Raw genomic sequence first — 10803 nt, 5'->3', positions numbered from 1 at the left:
TTCCTACTATTTCTGGCATGACAAATCTGCTAAAATGGTATTCACTACGTTTCGGACCATCATGACCTCAGCATTCAGAATGGTGGCTGGTAGCCATCTTGAAAAACAGCATTTATTATATCTCTGGAACCAGAGGGGCAAGATAGACATATAAGATGTTATTTTCAATTAATTCTGGCATTAATCCCATTTAAATCCGCCAATATACCTAACTTATTTCGTAAATCACATATTAATGCTAAGTCCGATCATCTTGAAACTTGGTGGTAATGATGACGTCATCACCTGATTTTTATTATTTTTATTAATTTTTACATATTTCCTACCAGCAAAATATGACATAAAATGCAAGCTGATTGACTTCAAACTAGGTACAGACAAAGACTAAGGTTAAGTTGGCCCTAGAAAAGTGATGTTATTTATTATGACATCATCAATGGTCATGTGACGTCATCCTAAATGTGTATATTTTAATATTTTATATCTTGAAACTGTAAGCGCGATTGGGTTGGAATTTGGTATGAACATTATAGATAGGGACGTGTTGCAGGCAAAAATTGGAGTGGCGTCATTATGGCGTCATCATGGTTCATGAGACGTCATCTTAAAGGTGCATATTTTAAAGTCCTATTGTTTTGAGAACTTAGTCATGGAACCATGTTCTTGCATATACGTTTTCTGATTGAAAATGGACAAAACAAACCATAAACTCATAAAAAATATGATGCAGAAAAGTCCTATGTTCTGTTCATCAAACAGACATATAATTCTAGTTTACCCTTTTCTTATACTTATCCTAACTTTTTCTTGAATTCCTTACTTTTTCCTACTTTTTTTGTCCCATGACTTCGAAAAATGAAATCACATCGAGTATTTTTCATAACAGTGTTTCAAATTGTCATATGTAAATCACACAATGAAGGGTTCTACTTCCAAGAGCTTAGTTGAGGATGGAGCACAAGTGTTGTGAGTACAGAATATGCCAAATGAGGCTTATGATGCCGTGGATGGTGGATTGAGTATCAACGAAAACTACTGAAAGCCTTCACTTTTTCCTGATTTCATCCTCCAAAGTACTTGTCCCTTTTTTTGGAAATTTTGATCCTTCTGTTCTATTTTATTCAACTGCCGGGTCTGTTTGAAAGCCTGTTATGTACACTGTATAACGTCCGCTACCCAAATAGGCAAAGTCAAAACCACAATTTGTTGTGTCGGATCCAGACTTAGGCATATGCAACGCAACTATACGTTTGCGAATGTGACGTGAATGAAATGTACACTGTGAAATAGTGCTTAATGCGTTGCTGCTGTTTTGTAAAGTTTGAAGAATTTACTGCATAACTTAAAATTTGTATTTCTCTTTGCTCTGTTGCTGCAGTTTCTTGCACACAAAATGAATTTAAATGCAAGGATAACTCATCTGGCTTGATTTGTTTGGCACATGACGTCACCTGTGATCGCATTGCACTGTGCCCAGATGGATCAGATGAATTTTATTGCGGTAAGCATATAATATGGATTCATTAATCGTTTCGCAACTGCTTTCTGTTAAGAGCATGCAGGATCATTTGCAGTTATCTCAAAAATACAGAAGTATTATCAAAAAAACTTACTAAAGATCGTATACACTGGTACGTAACACCCCGTGAAATTATTCAATCCAGCTTGCTGTTATTTAGAAGAAATCAATTTTCAACAGTTGAAAGTTCTTTTGACGGTCTTTTGACGGTATCGTGTTTCGCCATCAAAAGGTTGTGCATGTTTTTTTTCACTGTTTTCTCAAAAAGTATTATTTCCACTGAGTTGAGACTTCACGTGGTAAAGTTTTGACCATTCTTCTTTGGAGTTTGAGTGGTATTATATATTATTAATGGAAATGACCAAAGCGCATCTAAATCAAATGATCATAATTCCTTTAAGAGGCCCATGCTGCATCATCTGGGCCCAATTTCTTGGCTCTGCTAACCACAGAAATCCGCGCTTACGATCACCATTTTGTGCTAACCGCGCTAGCAAGACAATTCTGTGCTAACCCTGTAGGTAAGAATCCTTAGTTACGGGATGTACGCATGTGCAGAAGCCAAAATTCATCGCTATGTAACGCGTGAAATTCGCTCACCGTAAGCACAGAATTTTCTGCTACGGTTAGCAGGGACTTTTTGCATACGGTAAGCAGAGACAAGAAATGGGCCCAGCTGTGTTACATGTGTAAAACAGAAAAGATACCATCCAGTCCCTTGTCAACTAAAAGCTATACCAATGAATAGTCACAATTCAAGGCATTCCTTTGTTTGTTGTGAATTAATTGGCGTGTGATGTGCTGGCGACCAATGTGTGATATTGCACTTGTGACCTTCGGCAATCGATAGAGTACTGCATCCATACTACTTGTACCAAACTGCTGTCTTTTCTACCTGTCCGGACCCCGTACTTCAGGAATTCATTTAGTTCTGAACTGTACCATTATTTTTATTGTTACTTAAAAACAGATGACTGTGGACCGCGTAACATCTCCGTCGACAAAGATCTCATTAACCTCAATTCACCGCGCTACCCAGACCGGTACCCGAATAACCACGACTGCATCTGGCTCATCAAAGGTCAATCGAAGCAACTTGTCACCATGCGGATCAAGGATTTCGAAATGGAGGAACCGTACGATTATTTGGATGTCGTTTTTCTTAGGAATGGGGAGGATCCCAAAGAGCTCTTCCGTCTTACGGGGGCGGATGTCTCGAGGCGGACGGTGACGTTGCGTCATGATGACGGAGTTCTCATGTTGGAAATGAAGACCGATCTAACCATCGAACGTCGCGGGTTCTCTATTCTGATAAATCACACTGAAGAAGAGGATTTGGAGGGTAAGTCTGGTACCCAGTGTCAAGGCCATTTTCAGTGCTTAGGCTGGTGGGGATTCTCCAGCCTCGACTCCATTGGCGCGTGTGCGTTCCTCCGTTCCTTCACTGATTGCGTAAGGCATGATGGGAAACAACATGGCGCAACAAGATCGGACCCACGGGGAACGAGGTTGGGGATTCTCCATTGCAATAATGCACAACCATACCTCTTTGACCCATATTCAATATCACTCTTTTTGTACAGTATGTGGAAGATATTGCAGTGAGTCCATCATCATAAATCTTGTACCCGTACCAAGTATCACAGCCATTCTCAGTGTGCAGTCTTGTGCGAATTTTTTGCAAAACCCCTTCTTTGTCTCTGATTTATGTTCCTTAGTTTTCATTTTCACATTAGAATAAAATTACTACATATATAAAATTCAACGTATTCAACTATATTACTTTTAAATGACAGCAATTGCATGCATTAATTGACAGAACCGTCCATATTTTGTTTTCTTTTATTTTACAATAATGGGCATTAGCACGTGCTCATAACATGAATTTTATTTGGGCTCACACTTAGTGCAACTTTCTACTCCTCTTGAATTTTTGAAAACTATTCGACATCAAATTTATTTAATTTTATTTTTGAAAGCACCTTTTTTTTACATTTCAAATTTTCCATGCTTTTCTTGACAAATATGGGCGCTGTTGCTGTGATGTCATTTCAGGAAGCCACTGCTCAGTTTAAAGATTTTCTGATAAAACATTGTGAACCCAACATTTGTTGAAAATCTTTGCCTATTATGTCATGTCCCTGAAACAGAAACAAACAAGCGGCAAAGAAAAACAATTATGACAGCAAAATATCCAAAATTGTGGCAAATCTGAAATAGCTGTAGCATAAGTTTATTATTCATGTGATTCTTGGTTTTTTTTTAGCATTGTGTCAACCTGATGAGTTCCATTGCGGCAAAGGCTTTTGTGTCACCAATTCTTCCCGCTGCAATGGTTACCTTGACTGCATAAATTACGAAGATGAACTTAATTGCGGTGGGTCTGTCATCTCAAAGTTTTCTTACTTATTTCCGGTAATGGAACCAACGATTCTTTAAGAGGGGTCCATAAAAAAAAGAAAAAACAGTTTTTTCCCTATAAAATATGTGTTTTAAAAATCTATTTTTTCCATTGTATTTCGTCAACCCCAAAAATAGGAAAAAATGAATAGTGAAAGAAATTGCTTTAAAAGAAATAGAGGTAAAATAGTGGTAAAGTAGGTTGCTATTTTTTAAGAATTGGATGCTATTATTTTTTTTAAATAGGAAACTTGTTTCCGAAAATGGCGTCTTCCCAAACAATGGTTGCGAGTTGTTATACGTACACGTTATGTACATGAAGTATTCTCATTCCCACAAAATAGAAAACAAAATAGTCTGTGGATCTTGTGAAATTTTTTCAGTCTCCAAAAAAAAATCGAAAAATAGCATACTGTTTAAAAAAAATTAAAAAATAATATAGGATGGCGACAAGAAAAATAGAAATAAAATAATGCATATGTACCTACTTATTCTGATGTAATAGGAATACAATCTATTTTTTACCTATTTTCTAGGAGAAAATAGGTCAAAAAATAGGTAAAGAAGCTATTGTAAACAGAAATAAAATAGAATTCTGTCAGAGAAATTCTACGAGGAATTTCACTGTAGCTCGCAAGCCTCAGATAACCCATTATAACATGTACTACATTGTATTTACTCCTTGGTAAACCCCTCAAAGCCATACAGTGCAGGGGTGGATTGGGGCGGTATAATGAGTAACATATAATAGCACTGGGACTAATGGTTTAAATGCGGGGGAATCCATACACATGTAGACTTGGGACCTGGGCCACAAAAGTAGAAGGCAAGTGTCAGCGCCAGTCGCGACTTGGGACTGGACTTGTAATAGAATTTGTGATGAGCCCAGCTACAGCACTGTACGCAGGTACATCGCTCGCGGTTTGACTCCACGTATACTGAGAGCCATCTGTAATGTTGTAGCCCCATTGTCAAACAAAACGTTGTGTCATAAAGACGTAGATCGACGAGTGAGTATTCAACTTCACAGATTTCATTATGTTTTCCCTCCCACATTTTTTTTGCAACAGACGACATCTTCTGCCCTGGTTCCTACAAGTGCAACAACCTCAACACCAGTTCAATGTCTTCTTCCTTCACTGGCAACCTTTCTCAGGCGCAGTGCATTCCACTGGCGCAAGTTTGTGACGGAGAGGAGAACTGCCCAGAGTCTGACGACGAAATTCAGTGCGGTATGGTCACTTGACCTGCGTGACCGGACTTGTGACCTGACTTGTGACCCAACTTGTGACCTGATTTGTATACCCGATTGTGACCCGATTTTGGAACTGACTTGTGACATGACTTGTATGTACCCGATTGTGACCCGACTTCTAACCTGACTTCTATACCCGATTGTGACCCGATTTCGGAACTGACTTGTGACCTGATTTTTATTTACCCGATTGTGACCCAGACTTCTGACCTGACTTGTGACCTGACCTGCGACCTGACTTTTGGCCTGACTTGTGACCTTGCTTGTGATCTGACTTGTGAGCTGACTTGTGACCTTGCTTATGACTTTGCTTGAGCTGACCTGTGACCTTGCTTGTGACCCGACTTGTGATCTGACTTGTGACCCAACTTGTGACGTGACTAATTATGACCTGATATTGTACTTTGTGACTAACTTGATTAAAACTCTGTACTCTTGCGATCATAGATATGAAGCGATGTCCCGCTGGTTGCGAGTGTAGCTACAAGGGCACAGACTTGGTAGTCCATTGCAACAATGGCTGGGATTCCTCGACATTAGCTGGCTTGGCACTAATAACACATACTCTGTAAGTTGCCATCATCCAAAATAGTTCTTGACTAGGAAATTCGGGAAAGGTCACATTTTTGAGCAAACAGGCAAATTTGGGGAACAAACAAAATTGATTACGAGATTATTGAAGTAGGCTAAGTTCACGTGTTCTCTTTTATATGTTCACATTTTGAAACCCCTAATTAGTTGCTTAGAGCTGATGAATGCACAAGTTTATGCGGTAACTAATTGAGGTTAAACCCCAGGGTAAACCGTATTGAAAACCCATAAAGCCTACGTAAACCTCGAGGTTAACATATAGAGGTATTAAACCTCCAGGTAGACCTAGCCCCTCTAGGCAAATTCCAAGGGTAAACCTCGAGGTAAATGCGAGGTATAAAACGTCGAGGTTGGCCTCGAGGCAAACCTCCAGGTAGACCTCGTGGTAGACCTTGAGTTAAACCTCAAGGCAAACATCCAGGTAAACTTTGAAGTAAACCTAGCGGTAAGCCCCAAGGTATACCGCGATGTAAACCTTGAGTTAATGTCTGTTAAATGTTGCATTCTACCTTAATAAATTGCTTCAATAAACGTGGTAAGTTTGTACTGTCTGTTCCCAGAAAGTATGTTGTTACAGATTTGTATAAAACATCTGACTTCCAACGGAGCGAAATGTCTTGAATTTTATTTTTCCTCAATCCATAGTCAGCTCTCCGGAGTCAACATTAGTAAGCTGGACCAGGGAGTGTTCAAAGCGATATCACATCTCAAAGTGTTGTGAGTAGTGGCAAGCATTTTGGTGCTCTGAAGATTTTTTGGCTTATAAAATAATACAATTTCTTTCTGGTTATGAAGTCAAGATAATTTCAAAATAAGTTTTGACTTTTGTCTTTAATAATCTCAGTTATTCTAATGTCAGTTTTGGGATTGCCATTTTTCAGTCACTCGCTTCTTTATTTGTATATTCTTGATGATGTTTCTTTCTGACCTTTAATTGTAGTCACCTTAGTTATAACTACGTAACTTTTTAAAAATATATATTTTAATCAATAGGTCATTAAAAAACAATCGCATAACCGAGATTCAAGAACGCACATTTGACGGCCTGGAAAACCTGTTGTGGCTGTAAGTTAAAATCTTTTCAGAAGTTTTTTGTGAATGCACCGTGGCCTCGTGGTCTGGAGCATTGAACTCGTAGTCTGTGCGTATTATTCTGCAGGTTGTGGGTTCGAGTCCAGCCTGGGGTTACAGTGCGTGTGTCCATTGGCAAGACACTTTGTCACTCATTTCTTCTCCCCACCCAGAAGTAAATGGGTACCTGTGACTGCAGGCAGAGGTGGTCATTGGGATTGATTTTAGCTGCTTTGCACTGAAATGGTAGCTTCAAACTGTACAGGGAGCTGATGTTTTCTTTGTGCATGGGTATAAAAACTTTGGAATGAGCCAAAATTATGATTATTTATTTGTGGGCCTCCCTTTCAAAGCATATTTTGCAATACAGGAAAAAGCGGTTTGTGTTTTTTGAGGGAATAGTGGCTTTATATCTTAGAGCGATTGTTCCAACAATTCAACACACATTGTACTCATTTATGGCAAATATTATCAAAGAAAAGAATATCCATGATTAAAATAATGCATTTTGGGGGATTTTCAGGGTGATTGCAGAATCATTTAGTAAATGTTATTTCTCGTTGCTCCATGTGGACTTTTGAAATCACTCAAATGTTGTCTCTTTTTGTGTTACAGGGACCTGTCAAATACATTGATAACTGAGCTGCAAGGTTCTGCTATGGAGGAATTGTCTAGTCTACGGGGAATGTAAGAAACAGCAGCGGTCTTACAAGGCATACCTGTTGGTGTGCCTCCCCCCCCCACATCGTTTTGACTCAGGATTAAACTGAGCTTGCAAATTGACCTAAAAAATTGGCAAGATTTTAAGGGCAAGCTATGCTAAATGATTTAATTCAAAATGTATTATATATTGGCCTTAGAATGCAGGAGAGCGCATCTTAGATGTCAAACATTTTCATGGGGAACACCCCCAGACCCAATAGCAGCCACGCCTGAGACTCGAACCCTCAAAGCACCCCCCCAACTTTTCCTGAGAGCTACATGCTCCCTCTGTGAGGGAAGTGTTATTAGTTATTTAGCGGACGGTGTTGTTTTGCAAATTAAAGTTGATTTCCATACTTCTGTTGACTTTCAGCACAATTTTTGATGTGCCGTTGACGAGAATCAAGTCCAATGCATTTTCTGGTCTCAGCCAGGTGAAAACGTTGTGAGTACTTTTGTTGCTAAAAAATTCTCATATTGACAAATTATTTGTACGTCGAGGCCTCCAACTGCAATCTATCACTAAAGCAATGAACAAAAATGACACCATCTGACCAAATAAACAAAGGACAATGAATTTTGGTTGATCATTATTTCTCTTAACATTCACAGCAATGACAGTCAGCACAAACTTGACAACAATGCACACATTCGCATTCATGTTTGAATGGGGAAGTAAAAACTTAAAGTTCAAAGTCCATCTACAAGCATGGAATAGGAGATCTTTAGTTTGATACATAATTATCTAGATGCTTCTCCTGATATAAATTCATTCTTCAATAAACGAATTCCTCACTCGGTGCAAACTTTGACCAACCATCAATGCTTTATTTCAGGATAATTGTCCGCCACATCGAAGGCCTGCCACCACTTGTAGTAGAAGATAATGCATTTCAAGGACTTGATACTGTGGCAGAGTTGTAAGTATAATAATAATAAGTTGCTCGCCAAACCATTCAAGGGCGTATCGGGGGAGGGGGGGGGGGGGGGGGGGGGGGGGGGGGGGGACAAAGGGCGCCATGGCCTCCCCCCCCCCAAAAAAAACCCATTTTTTTTTATTTGACGTCGCAATAAAGGCAGGCAATGAGTACAGCACCATCTTTTCCTAAAAAAAACATAGGTTAAAGTGGTCAGAAATTGCCCCAGATCGCACCACAGAGCATCTAGAATCCAAATTTTTTTCGGGGCCCTTAAGCGGGCCCCGAACCCCACGCCGTAATTTTTTTGGCCCCCTTTTTTGGGGGACCAAAAAATTGTTTGGCCCCCCCCCCAAAAAATGTGTGTTCTGGATCCGCCCTTGAAACAATTGAATGTATTATTTAAATCAGTCTGCACTATGTAACCTTTTTTGGGTTTTTGTGTAACCTTTTCTGGGTTTTTGTCTTCTGGCAGGTATGTAGATGACCACAGACTGTGTTGTTTCTTCCCCTCGTCCAAGTGCAAGACGCTCGAGCCACAGCCTCCACTTTTCATGTGCAGCGAACTGATGCCTAAAATGGTCCTCAAAGTATTCATGTGGATTCTTGGTATTAGCGCCCTCGTCGGCAACATCTATGTCATGGTGTGGCGATGTCGGGAAAGGACGGCGGGCAGAGAGAGTCGAGTCGTTCAGTCTTTCCTGGTGTTTAATCTAGCTGTGTCGGATGCCCTTATGGGGTTGTACATGCTGATCATAGCCAGTGCTGATGCGTATTTCGGAAAGAGCTATTTTACGATGTCTATGGAATGGCGGACGAGCCCTACGTGCAAGTTTGCTGGGTTTATTTCCATCATCGGCACCGAGGCTTCTGTGTTCTTTCTCACCCTCATCAGCATCGACAGGTTTCTTTCAATCGTCTTCCCGTTCAGCACTTACCATCTTCGTCCAAAGTCATCTCAGATTGCTGCATTGTGTGTCTGGATTGGTACGATGATCATTGGACTGGTTCCAATAATACTTGCATCCGACTCTACATCTGATTTTTACGGCCTCTCTGATGTTTGCATCGGGTTGCCTCTGATGACTAAAGTTACTGAATACGAGGTGGTGGATCAGCAGATTGATGCTGGGGGCGTGGCGAACATCATTGTGGGGATACCGTATCCTGTCGATTACCGAGCTTCCTGGTTCTTCTCCATCGCTCTGTTCCTCGGGGTCAACCTTCTGTGCTTCACCGTAATCCTCATCTGCTACATTGCCATCTTCAGGCGAGTCCGGGCATCGAGCAAGAAGGTAAGCAGCAGTAGCAGGGACGATGAACAGCGTTTGGCCATCAAGATGGCCGCCATCATCCTGACGGATTTTGTCTGCTGGGTACCGGTCATCATCATGGGTATTCTGTCACAGGCCCGCGTGGTGGAGATACCAACGGAAGCCTATGCCTGGATTGTCGTTTTCATCCTTCCCATCAACTCCTCTCTCAACCCCTACCTCTATACCATTGCAGATCTGTGCTACCAACAACAGAAGGCTGCTTCTGTAAGGAGGAAGTCTAAGCTGGCCATGAAGAACGCTCGTTCCAATTCAGAGAACCGATCAAATGTTCCTGTTGTGAAAACTGTGACCTCAGAAACCCAATTATAAGTCGATAGCAAAGATGATATGGGTGATGCAGAATATAACTTCCTCCAACCCCAAAATAGCTGTAAAGTAAGATGCAATGTCATTTAGTTTATAAAACAACATTTACTTATTGCCGGATCTTTTTTGTTAATCTGCCAGATTTATTTCCAAAACGTTTAACAATTATAAACAGAGTAATACCAACAAATTAATGTATACATTATAATATTGCATCTAGTCTTTTATATACTATATAATCACATGTACTCAGTTTTTGGTTTTATTTTGGTAAAGTAAAAGGTCACGTTACATCCCCTTCCTGGTGGACAATTGGGGACAACGCTGATGTCGCCTTTCACGGCGCAGATCTGCTCTTCACAGCTTGGTGTGATTCTGAACATCTTGCATATTTTGTGAGGAGGAACAGTTTTGGTCGATCCCAAATGCTTTAAGATCCTCTTTGATGGCATACATGTATTTCAAACATCTTCCATGAGGTCCGGTACGTACATGTTCCTGTCGTGAGCTCTCTGAATAGGACTTGTTTTGGGAACCTGTCATCATGCATCCGTCAGACGTGTCTGACCCATCTTGAGGACCTCACCATGATTGTAACTGTGCAGAGGCCAGCACTTCAGAGAGCTCCCACATTGCTTATCTTGTGCCAATAGCAGACAGCAAAAATCTGTCTGAATAAGCAACGTTGGCCAAACAGTATTGTGT

At 40.5% G+C, this 10803-nt stretch overlaps 1 protein-coding gene across 1 annotated transcript; it reads left to right on the top strand.

Moving 5' to 3' along the window:
- The first annotated feature begins 34 nt into the window (after positions 1–34).
- Positions 35–10364, top strand: LOC119725011 (relaxin receptor 2-like). The gene is made up of 12 exons (XM_038196376.1): positions 35–89; positions 1379–1501; positions 2490–2861; positions 3786–3896; positions 4990–5151; positions 5622–5742; positions 6411–6482; positions 6759–6830; positions 7452–7523; positions 7912–7983; positions 8375–8458; positions 8931–10364. The coding sequence occupies exons 1-12, from the start codon at positions 35–37 to the stop codon at positions 10099–10101; spliced, it is 2487 nt and encodes an 828-aa protein (XP_038052304.1). The 3' UTR covers positions 10102–10364.
- Positions 10365–10803: the final 439 nt, after the last annotated feature.

Source organism: Patiria miniata, unplaced genomic scaffold (genome assembly GCF_015706575.1).
Source record: "Patiria miniata isolate m_02_andy unplaced genomic scaffold, ASM1570657v1 HiC_scaffold_18, whole genome shotgun sequence".
Classification (NCBI taxonomy): domain Eukaryota; kingdom Metazoa; phylum Echinodermata; class Asteroidea; order Valvatida; family Asterinidae; genus Patiria; species Patiria miniata.
The sequence above is the reverse complement of the archived record's forward strand: the minus strand, read 5'-3'. Positions and strand labels throughout refer to the sequence as shown.

Excerpts from the sequence above, each read along its gene's own strand:
- LOC119725011 (XM_038196376.1), top strand. The coding sequence starts at position 35 with ATGGTATTCACTACGTTTCGGACCATCATGACCTCAGCATTCAGAATG. Across the intron at positions 2,862-3,785 it reads TGAAGAAGAGGATTTGGAGG|CATTGTGTCAACCTGATGAG; the intron begins GTAAGTCTGGTA and ends GTTTTTTTTTAG. Across the intron at positions 6,831-7,451 it reads CTGGAAAACCTGTTGTGGCT|GGACCTGTCAAATACATTGA; the intron begins GTAAGTTAAAAT and ends TTTGTGTTACAG.